We start from the raw sequence: 16,835 nt of genomic DNA, 5'->3' as shown, positions 1-16,835 counted from the left end.
CTACTGTATTTTTTTTTCCTTTTAAACATTTTGCCAAATTTACTCTTTTGGTATATTTAATAATTTTTTCAATTAAATCAGTTTTTTATTAAGAGTACAAAATATTATGTTATAAAATACTCCATAATATAAAGGGGTCTATATTCAAATCCTATTATTAATGCTTAAAAATCCAGTTTAATTTTTAAAAATAATGCAATTAGCTAGTGAACATTCTGTCAATTATGATTTTCCAGAATTCAGTTTTAAGTAGTAATTATGTCTTCACTCTGCTAGTGAAGAGTTAATTTTTTCCTGGTTGTTTTTTTTCCCCCCTTCTTTTCAAGAAGCCCAAGTATTTCATATCACATCAAAAAGAATAAACATAAAATACAAATCTGGTGCTCTTTAGTGTCTCAACAGGAATGTTCTTCATAATAAATGACTAATTCCTATTGGGATGAATTTTGATGTTATAACACTTTATTTTTAAATGTTGGGCATATCCAGTATAAAATGGTGTATAAAGTTTATTCAGAAGGACTTATTTTCCATACTTGAAGCTTTAAGTTTGGTTTAAGAAACATAAGTAGAACAGAATAGATTTTGAGGGTCCTTAAAGGAAATTATGTCTTTTTTCTAGTATAAAAAGAAAATCTGAAGATAAAAGAATGAATCTCTTGTTTTACACAACACCAGGAAGGAATGAGCTTAGCTTTATTTTCAACTTCTCTGCTGACACAGACCACTAATGGCTAATAAAATGTACGATTAACCAAGTGGGTGGGACTGAAAGGAAGAAGGAAAAAGGCACCTAGATCTCTGAATATAATCCTTAAACTCCTCCTTAACAATGTTGGATTTCTGGACTATTCTGACTATGATTAAGATACAACTAGAAAAGCGTGGGAATGGGCTCAGTGTTCCTGTCTGTATTCCAATTTATTTATGGATAAATCAGGAATTTTAGCCTCCAGCATTTTATAGTCTTTCATGTTCCATGAACCTTACATTTTTCATTTCTAACTTTTAAAACAATAAAAAAGTGCACTATGTTTAGCTGGCTTGGTCACAAATATTTCTGATGAGAGGGAAATAAATCACCTTTCTTGGCTCAGAATTCATATTTCTCAATCACAGGCCATTTTAGTTATCTCTTAGTGTACTGTGCCAACTGGCTAGATGTAGCTTAACTTCCAGTTAGTGTTAATATGCCACTTAATTAATTTGTTAAGCAACTGATCTAAAGTTACAAAAAATATAAAGTTTTGTTTCCAAATTCTTTTATGCAAATAAAATGGAAAAAAGTGCTTCCCATTTACTGTTTTGATTTCAGAGTGAATTTCTTGGCATTTTGCCCTAAACTTTTACAGTAGCAAGGTTTTGGTGATTGAAAACGGTATTTCCCACCTGATCTTGCCTCTCACCCTTCTTTCCCCTTGCACCTTTTGCCTTCCCTTCGCTGACTGAAAAAAACCACATAAAAGCTTAGTCCTGGAAGAAGGGGAAGAAGACTAACATCTTTAATGAGAGATAATTTCTCACCTTATATTCCAAACGAATTTATTTTATGGCATTTCAATTTCTCCTGCTATTAGGTTATGGCCTCACTCTGTCAACTGAAATGCAACAGCTATTTTAAGGGATCAACGAAACATGAACCTGATTAAATTATAGCTGAAAGTTTTTATGGAAGTAAAAGAATGGAGACTTAAGTGCAGGGCCATTGGTAGAGAGCTGCTGAATGAATTAAGAAAGATGAATTTAATGGAATTCATTGTATTATAAAAATGATGATGAGGAATTCAGAGAAACACAAGGAGATGTACATGTATAAAGTGAGAATAAATAGAACAATATATACATGAATAAAATATATAAACAAAAAATATAAAAATTAAGTTAAAATATGTTTAACTGTAACAACCTGCCTTCTTCCTGACTAAGAGTTAAAGAAGAACATTTTCCTCCTTTCCTTGGAGAAGATTGGGGATAATGGCTACTCCATAAGATGTCAGACTTGGTGTTTATATTGACTTGTTTTACTAAACTGCTTTCTTTGTTACAAGTGAAGAATCACTGGGTGGGAATAGGGGAGCATATTTGGAAAGGACTGTGGAGTAAAAAAAAAAAAAAAAAGAAGAAAAAGAAAAAGAAAACCTCACCAACAACCCTAAATCATTAATAAACCTTCAAAGAAAAAAAAACTGTTAAACATCTCTGTCCTTTTCGTTTTCTAGTGTACTTGTCATCACTACAATTCTTATCTAAAACCATTATTCCAATGCAATGAAATGAATATTATCATTCACCTAAAAAGATAGAAGGAAAAAATCCAAAAGTATATAACTCAAAATAAAGTTTTCAGAAATACTTTTATGATTTTATTTTTAAGACATGGATCCTGAAAGGTCCAGTAAGCAATGTTAAGGCCCAAGGATCCAAGTAATTTACTGCCAACTTATCTTTTAGATATTTAAGACCCAAAGAAAAAATTGGCCACAGTAATACTCTTAAATTTTAAAATAAGATTATCTTCAAAATTATGCAACTTTAATGGTTGAAAGACCACACACATACACACACATACACATCTGACTCTGATATGAATACATATAACTGACTCACCAGGTGTCCTCTGTCCTGCCTTGACATTCAGGGTTCCATTGAGGCTTGATAAAGATGCTAACAGGCATGGCTTCTTAGGATGGGGTACGGTTTCCATGGAAACCACTATCTGAGCTGTATGGACAGACATTTTCTGAAAGCAGGAAACAGCTCTCCACATGTTTTCTTGAACTGGAACCTTTTGTATTCCATCAGCTTGTACTACAGCAACAGGCAGCTTTCCATGGGAACATTTGGCTAATAGCTCATCCTTACTCAGTACGGTGTCTGACAGAGCTGAAGTCTCTGTGCTGCCCTCAGAGCCATTAGTATTTGTGATCTTCTTCAGAAAATGGTTTATTTGATCTAGTTTGACAAAACTCAGGTTTGCCTTCAAAGGCTTTGATATATCCAAATTGATGTCCGCTGTGAAATATAAAGAGATGAGAAAAATCACTAAAGTTATTTTACTGAATGAAAATTTTTCCTTGCATGTCACAATCCTATTAATGTATCAGAAGATCATGTTAGATTCTATAATGATGGCACTGCATCATTAGATTCAATAAATACTTAAGGAATATTGTCTTTTAAAGGGTCCTTATCTTTTATATGTTTAATAAAGTCTTTCCCCACATTACAAATTACAAAGTAATTCCTTTATGAAATGTAACTAAGGATTTGTATTCTGCCCTCTTCTCGCTATATACTTTTGCTTGGAAATCTCATTCATTTTTTTTTTTTATCGTTCCAGCTATCATTTCTATACAGATGACTCCCAAATATGTATCTTCAACCCTGACATCTCTCTTTTGAGTTACAGATGTTTATTTTCAATTATGTGTAAGGGGATTCATTAGTAATAAAATCTTTTATGCCATTAAGTCATTTTTCAATCATGTCTGACTTTTTCTGATCCCAATTGGGATTTTCTTGGTAGAGATACTGGAAGGATTCACCATTTCCTTCTCCATCTCATTTTATAGATGAGAAACTGTGGCAAAGAGTATTAACTTGCCCAGTATCACACAGCTATTAGGTGTCTGATCCAGATTTGAACTCAGGAAGATGAATCTTTCTGAATGTAGTTCTACTTTGGATGTTATACTGACATCTCAAATTGACTATGCCCCCAAATTAAGTTAGCTATGTTTCTCTACAAATCTCCTGTGACTTCTGGCTCTATTTATAACTTCTGTTTGTAGCAACACTATTTATCTTATGTTATACATATACTGTATTATATATATTATATTATGTAAAGTCCGGGTTAGCTCCCTGTTGACCCCAGGATCAGCCAGTGTCAGGAACAGCAAAAGTCCTTGGTCTTTAGGGGGAGAAGTAAAGGAGATGGACAAAGCCACCATAAGTTCTCTGCTTCCTGACTTCTCTTCGTTCTCCTCCAAAGTGACTCTGATTTGTCTTCCTCCACCCCCTAATCCCTCCTACAATTCTCTGTATACACCAATCATCTCGCCAGCACAGACTAGTGGGAAGGGCCATTTTCTAAGCATATGCTAATAGAGTATTGTCCAATAGGTAATTAGTCTTAAGTGCTCGATTGTCTGATTCCTGTGCACCTATTCAGAGTTTCAGCCCTTTACAATATTTTATATATTTATATGACACACATATAACATAATTTTTTTGATTGCAATAAAGATTATCTTTGGCTCTTCCTTTTTTCTTCCCTCTCATATATAGTAGTTACTGAATTCTCTTAATTCCTACACCACAAAAGATTGTAAGCTACTTCTGTCCCCTATCCTAGGTTAAACATTCATCGCCACCTGCACAGAATCTCTCATTCTTTGTATCATTGTCAAAAAAATATTTCTGACCCACACATCTATAAAGGTCTGAATCTCTGAGCAGATGCACTTGGATAACCAAGCACTTAAGGCTAATTACTTATTGGACAATACTCTATTAGAATTTGCTTGGAAAATGGCCTGCCCCCTATTCTGTGCGGGCTCAATCTGTTGGTGTATAGAGAGATTGAGAGGAGGGATTGGAGGGTGGAGTAAGAAAACCAGAGTGACTCCTGGCTGGATTCATGTGGCCATTCCTCTCATGTCCACAAAGAATAAAGATCAGGGACTTTTGCTTATTCTGACTCCAGCTGATTCTAAAGTATCCAGGGTGCTAACACAGTCATCAAGCAGATCCAGATTACTAAAGCTGTTTTACTTAACAGAACTACTGTTACTTATATGCTGTACATCTATCAATGTATCCAAAGATCTTATAAGAATCTGCAACAGCAGCATATCATTCAATTCATTCATTCTCTCTCTATATCTATCTATCTATCTATCTATCTATCTATCTATCTATCTATCTCAAGGGCCAGAAGTGACCAAGACTCCAGTATGATCTTCAAGTTCCTTATCTTTTATACCTAGACTTTAATAATTAAGTCTTTCCTCAAATTTTATGTAGTTCCTTTATAAAACAATTTCCTAGAGATAAATCTTGTACTTAACATTCTTTACTGGTTTTTCGCTGCTCATTGAAAAAAATCTAAACTCTTCTCCTAGCATTTGAGGGAACCTATAATTTGGTGCCATGATTATTTCCCAATCTTTTCTCCTTTATTTTCATAGTCTCTTGAGTTGAAAGGGCCCTCAGAGGTTGTGTAGTCCATCCTGTTCCTAAACCAAGATTTTTTCCTACTTTCCTAGCTATTCACACTCTCCTAGAGCCAAAGTGGACAACTCTCTGCTCTGAGTATTCTCTCACAACTTTGTGCCTTTATCAAGCAGTTCTGTATGCCTGGAAAATCTTCCATCCCTTATTTCTTCTGTCCAATTCCTACCTATTTCCAAAAACATTTCAAATGGTATCTCTTTTAGGAGGTATACTCCAACTGATTCCCTGAGAATTCAGTAGTGACCCTTTCTTCACTCTTACAGAAAAACTGTTTTGTGAATGCTTAGTTTATCACATAATACCTTATACTATAGCTTTTTATGTTGATATCCCATCCCCATTTATAAATTATAATGCAAGTTAAGGGTAGAGAACATCCTTGAAGCTCTGCATCTCTCTTGTGATGGACTTTGTACATAAGAGGTACTTGATAAAGTACCTTTTTGGGATAAAAATTCATTATTTGACAAAAATTGCTGGGAAAATTGGAAATTAGTATGGCAGAAACTAGGCACTGACCCACACTAAGATAAGGTCAAAATGGGTTCATGACCTAGACATAAAGAATGAGATTATAAATAAATGGGAAGAGCACAGGATAGTTTACCTTTCAGACCTGTGGAAGAGGAAGGAATTTATGACCAAAGAAGAATTAGAGATCATTATTGATCACAAAATAGAAAATTTTGAGTATATCAAATTGAAAAGTTTTTGTATAAATAAAACTAATGCAGACAAGATTAGAAGGGAAGCAATAAACTGGGAAAACATTTTTACAGTCAAAGGTTCTGATAAAGGCCTCATTTCCAAAATATGTAGAGAATTGACTTCAATTTATAAGAAATCAAGCCATTCTCCAAATGGTCAAAGGATATGAACAGACAATTTTCAGATGAAGAAACTGAAACTATTTCTAACCATATGAAAAGATGCTCCAAGTCATTATTAATCAGAGAAATGCAAATTAAGACAACTCTGAGATACCACTACACACCTGTCAAATTGGCTAGAATGACAGGGAAAGATAATGCGGAATGTTGGAGGGGATACATTGTTGGTGGAATTGTGAATACATCCAGCCATTCTGGAGAGCCATTTGGAACTATGCTCAAAAAGTTATCAAACTGTGCATACCCTTTGATCCAGTAATATTACTACTGGGCTTATACCCCAAAGAGATACTAAAGAAGGGAAAGGGACCTGTATGTGCCAAAATGTTTGTGGCAGCTCTGTTTGTAGTGGCTAGAAGCTGGAAAATGAATGGATGCCCATCAATTGGAGAATGGCTAAATAAACTGTGATTTATGAATATTATGGAATATTATTGTTTGATAAGAAATGACCAACAGGAGGATTTCAGAGAGACTTACATGAACTGATGCTGAGTGAAATGAGCAGGACTAAGAGATCATTATATACTTCTACAATACTATATGATGATCAATTCTGATGGATGTGGCCATCTTCAGCAATGAGATGAACCAAATCAGTTCCAATAGAGTAGTAATGAATTGAACCAGCTATACCCAGCGAAAGAACTCTGGGAGATGACTAAGAACCATTACATAAAAGTCCCAGTCCCTATATTTTTGTTTGCCTGCATTTTTGATTTCCTTCACAGGCTAATAGTACACTATTTCAAAGTCCAATTCTTTTTGTACAGCAAAATATCTGTTAGAACATGTACACTTATATTGTATTTAATTTATACTTTAACATATTTAACATGTATTGGTCAACCTACCATCTGGGGGAGGGGGTGGAGGGAAGGAGGGGAAAAATTGGAAAAAATGGTTTGGCAATTGTCAGTGCTGTAAAATTACCCATGCATACAATTTGTAAATAAAAAGCTATTAAAAAAAAAAAAAGAGAACTTGATATATGTCTGTCCTCACTGGAGTACATTCCAATCTTCCAAAAAGATGAAGTTAGTTAAAAATAAATTAATACAGAATGGCAACAAGTAATCATGTTCAGTCAGTGTAATAAGTATTTCTTAAGTGTTTACTAGGCAAGGAAACTAAGTCTCAAAAAAGTTATGTTACTTCACTGGGAAATGAATGTAAACTGTTTGCATTTTTGTTTTTCTTCCCAGGTTTACCTTTTGAATCCAATTCTCCCTGTGCAATAAGAGAACTGTTCGGTTCTGCACACATATATTGTACTTAGGATATACTGTGACATATTTAACATGTATAGAACTGCTTGCCATCTGGGGGAGGGGGTAGAGGGAGGGAGGGGAAAAATCGGAACAGAAGTGAGTGCAAGGGATAATGTTGTAAAGAAATTTTTTTCAAAAAAAAAAAAAAGTTATGTTATTTGCCCAATGTCATATGGTTAGTAAACAGTAGAACCAGAATTCAAACTTTAGCTTACTAAGTCAGATTCAGGGCTTTTAGCACAATATCTCATCTGTCTACTCCTACCTATTGCCAATGAAAGAAACAGAAGAAAGTACACCATGTCTGTTCTCTCTCCTTCTCTCTTTTTCCTCTTCCTCCCTCTCTCCTTTCCTCCCCTCTTTTTCTCTTTCCCTCTCTCTCCCTCTCCTGTAATGGGCCAGACCTCTGGAGAAATATACTTGAGGCAAGAATTCTTACAACAAAATGTTAACTCAATGGAATTGATAAGACATTGGTTATCTATTTTAGCATGCTAATTAAGTTCTTTAATTCAATATGATTCATTTAATCTTACAACACATAATGGTTCCTCAGTGATATAATGATTGCTTATACTCAGTATGATGAATGGATTTAATTGTAATAGAGTATTTAAGAGGTCAGAAGTCAGACCTTTTATACTCAGGCTATGATGCAGAAGACCTAGACTCAAACAAACTCAAAGACAAAGACCCTTGTGGTAGCTGGCCTGTCCTCCTTCACTTCTCCACTGACACAAGGCCTGTCTGAAGGTCCCTGAGAAAGCTTAGCCTGGCCATTAAAATTTGGCGCCTGAACATGGATGTAAGGATTTACACTCAGCAGTCTGACTGACAAGAATGTGAGTAAAGTGGAGAAGTCCCTGTGACCGGAAATAGTGTGAGTATAAAAATAGACAAGCAGGAAGTTTTGGTAAGGATTAAACTAGTGTTTCAGCTGAAATGGGACAAATACTTAGAAAAGAACAACCTCCCCGCCTCCCCCCCGCCCACCCCCTGCAAGGGAAGTGTATAGAATGCATAGTTAAGCTAATAAAGAACCAAGGTTTGATTTTAACTTGGAAGCAGATCATTGAACTCTTAGAAACATTACAGTATACATCTCTGTGGTTCTCTGAAAAAGAAAAATTACAGCCAGATAAGTGAAAACTAGTGGGAGAATAACTAATTTAATATTACAATAATGGTCCTGATTCAATTCCTGAAGAAACATTCTATATATACAACATAATACAATTGGCTTTAAGGAATTACAAAAGTATTAGAATAAGGAAAAAAGAGAATGAGCAGGAGGGGGATGGTATTGACAAAATAGCTAAAAAGCATGAAGAATTAGACAAGAAAGGAGATAAGTACAGTGCTTATAAAATTAAGGAATGTGGTGCTTCACAGTAGGAGATATTAGGGCATTCCCCATCTCATGACCCTCCCTCCATTTGGAGGAAGAGAGGAGGAGGAGGAGGGGAAAGGGCAATGACACCATCAGCACCACCCACGCAGCACCTTTGTTTACCCCCATGACACAATTACAAAGGGCACTAATTAAAGCTAAAAAGGGAGAACAGGATACATCAGAATAAAAGCATATATGGAGAAGGAATCAGATGGGTGCCAACAAGCCATATTTGCCTTGTCCATCGGAGAAAGACAGAAAAAGAGAAAAACCTCGGAATAAAGGAGAAAACTCAAGAAACATCAGGTGGTTCCATCTCTGACTACATGTGTCACCGAAAAAGCATGACTATTAACCCAATGTGTATGGCAACTGATTCATGAACATCAAAAATTGTTGATAAGGCTTACAGAACTTCAAAACCCACAGGAATCACTGGATCCTCTGAGACATGATAAGATTGTTATAGGACTTCAAAACCTGCAGGGATCATTGGATTCTCTGACATGTGAAGTGATGGACAATAGATTGATTTTGGACTATCTCTTGGCTGATAAATGAGGCATATGTGTGATTGTTATCTTTATACCCTCCTTCTATGGAAGGTATGGAAATTTTTTGCAATGCCATGTTGATTCATATTGTTTGTTATATCACTACTTTCATGTACAATTCATGTTTGTTATACCACACTGAGCCTGTTCTGGCTGTGGGGAGAGTCATCACTGCTAAGCCTGTGCTATATTGCTATGCGCTTGTATAATACCTCCCATGTTGATGGATTTAAGTATACCCATTTCAAGTGAGACCCTTCAGAAACCTGCTAACAAAATCTGGTTTGACTCCCCATTTTCCCTTTGGTGTTTCATCTCCCTCCCTGAGATATCAGGGAGGATGTGACAACCTATGTTCTAAAACAAAAGAAAGTAGGAGGTGTAACGGGCCAGAACTCTGGAAAAATATACTTAAAGCAAGGATTCTTACAACAAGGTGTTAAGTCAGTGGAGTTAAGTGGTTATCTAGTTTAGCATGGTGAGTAATAGTTCTCTAGTTCAGTATGATTGATTTAATCTTACAACAAAGATTTTTGGTTCCCTAGTGATATAATGATTGGCATATACTCAATATGATGAATGGATTTAATTGTAATAGAGTATTTAAGAGGTCAGAATCAGACCTAGAGTAGGACTGTAACAGACTCGAAGACAAAGACCCTCGTGATAGCTGGCCTGTCCTTCACTTCTCCACTGAAACCAAGGTCTGTCTGAAGGTCCCCCAGAAAATTAGCCTGAACATTACACTCTCCCTTTTCTTCTCCCTCTTTGTCTTTCTCTTATGTAATCATTATTGCTTCCTTTTGGAAATCCTAGAACTACCCTCTAACTTCAACTCCTTAAAAGAAAGGGAGACAATGGTTTCTAGGCAAGGCAAAATTTATTCTATTGATCTCTCAATCTCTCTGTGAAAAAACTATCCTGAGCATACTTCTTATTTGATCCATTTGATTCCCACCTCTCCTTTCACTTCCTCTCCTGTGCTGTAGTATCTTATAATTCTTGAATTTTGTTCTGCTTCTGATTGTTTTTCCAAGAAATGAATACTATTCCAATGTGTAGGCAACCCTGCTCACATTAAATCTAGTGGTTATATATAGTGTTAAATAACTGTTAGCAGAAAATTCAACAAGAATATTCTAAAAACATGATTCTGTTCACCAATCATGTATTAACTATAGGAATGATTAACCTACTAAGTGTTACCCTAGTTTAGAATAGGTTTTTCCAGTTGATCATGGATTCATGTAGTAACAGTGATATGTTCTTGGCCACTGTTTCAATGGTTATTAGAGAAGTAAAACACTTAGGGAAAAAAGTGGTCCTCAAAAAAAATCACTGAGAGCAACTTCTAGCATATGGAAACATTTCTAGGACCCAAGTTATTCTGGGAGGTTAAGCAGTTGTGGGGAAAGGGGAAGGAGAAAAATCAACTGTGATCTTTAAATACTGTCAAATAAAATGCATCTTCAAATACTGCTAGGAATAGCCAAGCACATTTTTGCCAGTAAGAACTACCCTGCACATGTTTTTAAAAAATCCTTCCTGGGTGACAGGATGCCAACAACAAAGAAAGTACATGGAACTTCTTCCAGTATTAGCCAACCCCCTCAACTTATTCCATTCCCCTCAACTCTGCTCCTGGATGCTCATGGGATATCAGCATTAAAGTCTAACAATAAAACACCTTTCTATTCTTCTCTTTTCAAATACTCAAATTAATGTAAAGATGATTATTAGCATGTCATAATGCTAATTATCATTAGGAAATTATTGCATGATAACAATGATGATAATAAAAAGTTTGTCAATGCTAATAATAATAATTTGGACCCCTCAAAAAAGAATGAACAGCTTTCAGTGTCTGAATATGTAGAGAGGATGAATTGTGAAAACCTGATTGGCTAAAATCTTAGAGGTATCTTTGCCATTGTCAGCCATAGTCATCATCATCAGCAGCAGCAGCATTACTGTTAACAGTTCTTTGAAGTTCACAAAGTTCCTTCCTCACAGTAATCCTGAGAGATGAGTAATGCAAACACTGTAAGCATCAGTTTATAGTTAAAAATAATAAAACATTTATAAGACTTTTTCAAGTCTGCAAAATGCTTTATATACATTATATAAACTGATCTTCACAATAATCATCTAAGATAACTGTTAAGTGTTATTACCATCTCCATTTTAGACTCTAGGAAACTGACACACAAAGAAATGAAATGATCTGTCCATTTTCTCACAGTGGTTATCTGAGATGAGATGTAAACTCAAGTATTTCTGATTTCAAGCATAATCAAGAGATTCATTAAACCCAGGACATCTTTCAGAGACTTGACACCCCCCAGAAACAATACTTTTATGGGAGTCAGGATGCCCAGAAGAGTAAGAGTGGGATCTGCAGCCCAACTTTTCACAGCCTAATTCCTAATTCCTTCTGACCTTTAGTCTTTGCTGTCTTAGACCTGTCACTTGTCTCCTGAGTGTAGATTCTCTTCCTCATCCAAGATAGTAATTCTGTTATCTAAGAAACTCATTGGATCAATGTGATAATAGGAAAAGGATAAAAGGAATTCCTTGGGCTCTTCCTTCTACTTTCTACATTATAACTTTATATGTAATAAGGAACAATATAATGAGATATAATATATATGATGACAAAGAATATGATATAGTAATAACTGGCAATGTGAGAGAATAGATTTATGTTCTAGTCCTACCTCTGATGTATATACTATGTTATGATCTTGGCATCCCTAGGCTAAAAGTCTACTTCTTCTTCTTCTTTTTTTTAAAATAGCTTTTAATTTGCAAGTTATATGCATGGGTAATTTTACAGCCTTGACAATTGCCAAATCTTTTGTTCCAATTTTTTCTCTCCTTCCCTCCATCCCCTCCTCCAGATGGCAGGTTGACCAATACATGTTAAATATGTTAAAGTATAAATTAAATGCAATATATGTACACATGTCCAAACAGATATTTTGCTGTACAAAAAGAATCAAAAGAATCAAATTTTGAAATAGTGTACTATTAGCCTGTGAAGGAATCAAAAATATAGGCGAACAAAAATATAGGGATTGGGAATTCTATGTAGTGGTTCATAGTCATCTACCAGAGTTCTTTCGCTGGGTTTAGCTGGTTCAGTTCATTACTGCACTATTGGAACTGATTTGGTTCATCTCATTATTGAAGAGGACCATGTCCATCAGAATTGATCATCATATAGTATTGTTGTTGAAGTATATAATGATCTCCTGGTCCTGCTCATTTCACTCAGCATCAGTTCGTGTAAGTCTCTCCAGGCCTTTCTGAAATCATACTGTTGGTCATTTCTTACAGAACAATAATATTCCATAATATTCATAAACCACAGTTTATTCAGCCATTCTCCAATTGATGTGCATACACTTAGTTTCCAGTTTCTGGCCACTACAAAGAGGGCTGCCACAAACATTCTTGCACATTCAGGTCTCTTTCCCTTCTTTAAGATCTCTTTGAAATATAGGCCCAGTAGTAACACTGCTGGATCAAAAGGTATGTACAGTTTGATAACTTTTTGAGCACAGTTCCTAATCACTCTCCAGAATGGCTGGATGTGTTCATAATTCCACCCACAATGCATCAGTGTCCCTGTTTTCCCACATCCCCTCCAACATTCCTCATTATCTTTCCCTGTCATTCTAGCCAGTCTGACAGGTATGTAGTGGTGTCTCAGAGTTGTCTTAATTAGCATTTCTCTGATTAATAATGACTTGGAGCATCTAAAAGTCTACTTCCTAATGCTATAAGCAAGTCTCTAAGACTACAAATTGCAAAGTAAGTGTGGACCTGCATCAATTAATAGAGAGCTTTCTTATTTAATGATTCCCCACATCAAGGAAATCAAAGGACCAATCTAAATATGTCTTCATATTTTATATATGCATATTTCAAAAATTATATTTAAAAGTATCATTAAGTCAGGAATTATATGAGCAAAATTATAAAAAAGTCTCCACACAAATAAAGTCAGACTTAAATAATTGGAAAAATATTAAGTGCTCTTGGATCGGCCGAGCGAACATAATAAAGATGACAATACTCCCTAAACTAATCTATTTATTTAGTGCTATACCAATCAGACTTCCAAGAAAATATTTTATTGATCTAGAAAAAATAACAACAAAATTCATATGGAACAATAAAAAGTCGAGAATCTCAAGGGAATTAATGAAAAAAAAATCAAATGAAGGTGGCCTAGCTGTACCTGATCTAAAATTATATTATAAAGCAGCAGTCACCAAAACCATTTGGTATTGGCTAAGAAATAGATTAGTGGATCAGTGGAAAAGGCTAGGTTCACAAGACAGAATAGTCAACTATAGCAATCTAGTGTTTGACAAACCCAAAGCCCCTAACTTCTGGGAAAAGAATTCATTATTTGATAAAAACTGCTGGGATAATTGGAAATTAGTATGGCAGAAATTAGGCATGGACCCACACTTAACACCATATACCAAGATAAGATCAAAATGGGTCTATGACCTAGGCATAAAGAACGAGATTATAAATAAATTAGAGGAACATAGAATAGTTTATCTCTCAGACTTGTGGAGGAGAAAGAAATTTGTGACCAAAGATGAACTAGAGACCATTACTGATCACAAAATAGAAAATTTTGATTACATCAAATTAAAAAGCCTTTGTACAAATAAAACTAATGCAAACAAGATTAGAAGGGAAGCAACAAACTGGGAAAACATTTTCACAGTTAAAGGTTCTGATAAAGGCCTCATTTCCAAAATATATAGAGAACTGACTCAAATTCATAAGAAATCAAGCCATTCTCCAATTGATAAATGGTCAAAGGATATGAACAGACAATTTTCAGAGGATGAAATTGAAACTATTACCACTCATATGAAAGAGTGTTCCAAATCATTATTGATCAGAGAAATGCAAATTAAGACAACTCTGAGATACCACTACACACCTGTCAGATTGGCTAAGATGACAGGAAAAAATAATGATGAATGTTGGAGGGGATGCGGGAAAACTGGGACACTAATGCATTGTTGGTGGAGTTGTGAACGAATCCAACCATTCTGGAGAGCAATCTGGAATTATGCCCAAAAAATTATCAAATTGTGCATACCCTTTGATTCAGCAGTGTTTCTATTGGGCTTATATCCCAAAGAAATACTAAAGAAGGGAAAGGGACCTGTATGTGCCAAAATGTTTGTAGCAGCCCTGTTTGTAGTGGCTAGAAACTGGAAAATGAATGGATGCCCATCAATTGGAGAATGGCTGGGTAAATTGTGGTATATGAATGTTATGGAATATTATTGTTCTGTAAGAAATGACCAGCAGGATGAATACAGAGAGGACTGGCGAGACTTACATGAACTGATGCTAAGTGAAATGAGCAGAACCAGGAGATCATTATACACTTCGACAACGATATTGTATGAGGACATATTTTGATGGAAGTGGATTTCTTTGACAAAGAGACCTGAGTTTCAATTGATAAATGACGGACAAAAGCAGCTACACCCAAAGAAAGAACACTGGGAAACGAATGTGAACTATCTGCATTTTTGTTTTTCTTCCCGGGTTATTTATACCTTCTGAATCCAATTCTCCCTATGCAACAAGAGAACTGTTCGGTTCTGCAAACATATATTGTATCTAGGATATACTGCAACATATTCAACATATAAAGGACTGCTTGCCATCTAGGGGAGGGGGTGGAGGGAGGGAGGGAAAAAAAAATCGGAACAGAAACGAGTGTCAATATAAAGTAATTATTAAATAAAAATTTTAAAAAAAAAGGATAATTAAAAAAAAAAACAACTCTTTTCCTTTTAAGGCTATTTACCATGTAATATTTTAACAAAAACAAACAAAAAAATGAATTTAGTGGAATGAACCAATACCACAACTTTCTGGAAATAAATGGAAATGCCAAAGAAAGAATTATTCATCTCATTATTCAGTATACCTGTGCTTTTTGATTGCGCATGAATGTGTGAAGAGGAATTTTAAATTCCCATTTTAATTTTAAATTTTAAAAAAGTAACAATTTTCAAATGGATAAGAGGAACAACAAAAAAAATAAAACTAGAAGTTGACAGTAATGTTAGTCTAATGATGTTCCTTTTCATTCTAATAACTAGGTCAGGTTTTTTTTTCCCCCTTTGGAAAGAAGATAGGTATTCCAATATCACACAGGTGTATTTATGCAAACTCTACATTAGTAAGGACTGAATTCTTCTGTAGCAATAAGCAGAAAATAGCAAGAACAACTCAAGAAAAAAAATTCTACGAAGGCTCTATAATTGAGGAGATCTTAGAAAACTGGGTGCCAGTTTCTGGCACTACTAACAAATAGTTATGATATGTAGTTATTTAAAAACTATTATTATTTTTAAAAGATCAGAAAATATGTTACTTGGTATAAAAACTTAAATTAATTTGTTAAGAACTAATTAACTTTGATAACAGGAAAAAATGTTAGATCTAATAGACGTCCTTTTTTTTTTTTTTTTTTTTTCAGGTGATGTTATAAAATTAACAGTCAACATTAACAGGAGAAAAAGGAAGGATGTCTTAGGAATGGCCAATAAAACGTAAAAGATATTAGTTTCTTTACTTGTTGAACTGAATTAAAATTCTATTTAATCAGAAACAAGATGATATAATTTTCTATATATTTGATCAGATTACAAAATCAAGTAAATACCAAAGTAGGGATTTTTATGGCAGAGTTTACCTACTGAGTTCAAGATAAGCTATATACAATAAAACTTACATAGGAGTTATCCAGTTAGTATAAATCTGCCTTTTATTCATCCTAACATGTCCACCTTTGGTTACAAATATCATAGCATATAACATGTCTATGTAGAATGGTCAGGGTCAAATATGGTTTAGGTAAACAAAACCCCAAACAATGTCCTAAATGGACATCTGCATGCAGATGTTGACCAAGGGAGACTTTTAGAATTCTTACACAGAGAATCCCCCAAGAAAGTGTTGACATGTATATTATATGTAGAGACCTTGTAAACAGGGGCTGGAGCAGTCCCATTTGAGTGAGCCAGTTCTTATAAAAGGTCAAGCACCAGCTAAAGTGTAATTGGATTTAGGAGGTTGTATTGTACTACAGTATTTCTTTCATAAACACCAAATTCACCTAAAGACAGCAAGCAAGAATGTACTAAAATTAGAAGCAACATAAATTAAATAAATCACTTCACTATTTAAAAAACTACATGAGCATGTGTATGTCCTTCAACAAAATCATGAAGTCATTGTCACATGTGATAACTCAACAAATTTTATACTGTTGTTATAATTACCACCTAGTGAAAACTTAATTATTGGGATTTCTCTTTCTCCTTCCTTTTCCCCTCTTTTCCTCCTCTTTCCCCCTTCCCCCCCCCCCACCAGAAAGTGGAACTTCTAGCTGCAAATATTTTATCCGTCTCATAATGACAAGATTATTTTC

General features: G+C 34.9%; 1 protein-coding gene across 2 annotated transcripts in view; it reads right to left on the bottom strand.

Annotated features, from left to right (window-relative positions):
* VPS13B (vacuolar protein sorting 13 homolog B) overlaps positions 1-16,835 on the bottom strand; it is a 1,012,351-nt gene that overhangs the window by 205,080 nt on the left and 790,436 nt on the right. For both annotated transcript variants that reach the window (XM_051970918.1, XM_051970917.1), the window contains one exon: positions 2,608-3,012. In XM_051970918.1, coding sequence (XP_051826878.1) covers positions 2,608-3,012 — 405 coding nt within the window. The remainder of the gene's footprint in view (positions 1-2,607; positions 3,013-16,835) is intronic.

This window comes from Antechinus flavipes, chromosome 1 (genome assembly GCF_016432865.1).
Source record: "Antechinus flavipes isolate AdamAnt ecotype Samford, QLD, Australia chromosome 1, AdamAnt_v2, whole genome shotgun sequence".
In the NCBI taxonomy this organism is placed as follows: Eukaryota; Metazoa; Chordata; class Mammalia; order Dasyuromorphia; family Dasyuridae; genus Antechinus; species Antechinus flavipes.
Note: the sequence above shows the minus strand (reverse complement) of the source record. Positions and strands in the feature narration are given on the sequence as shown.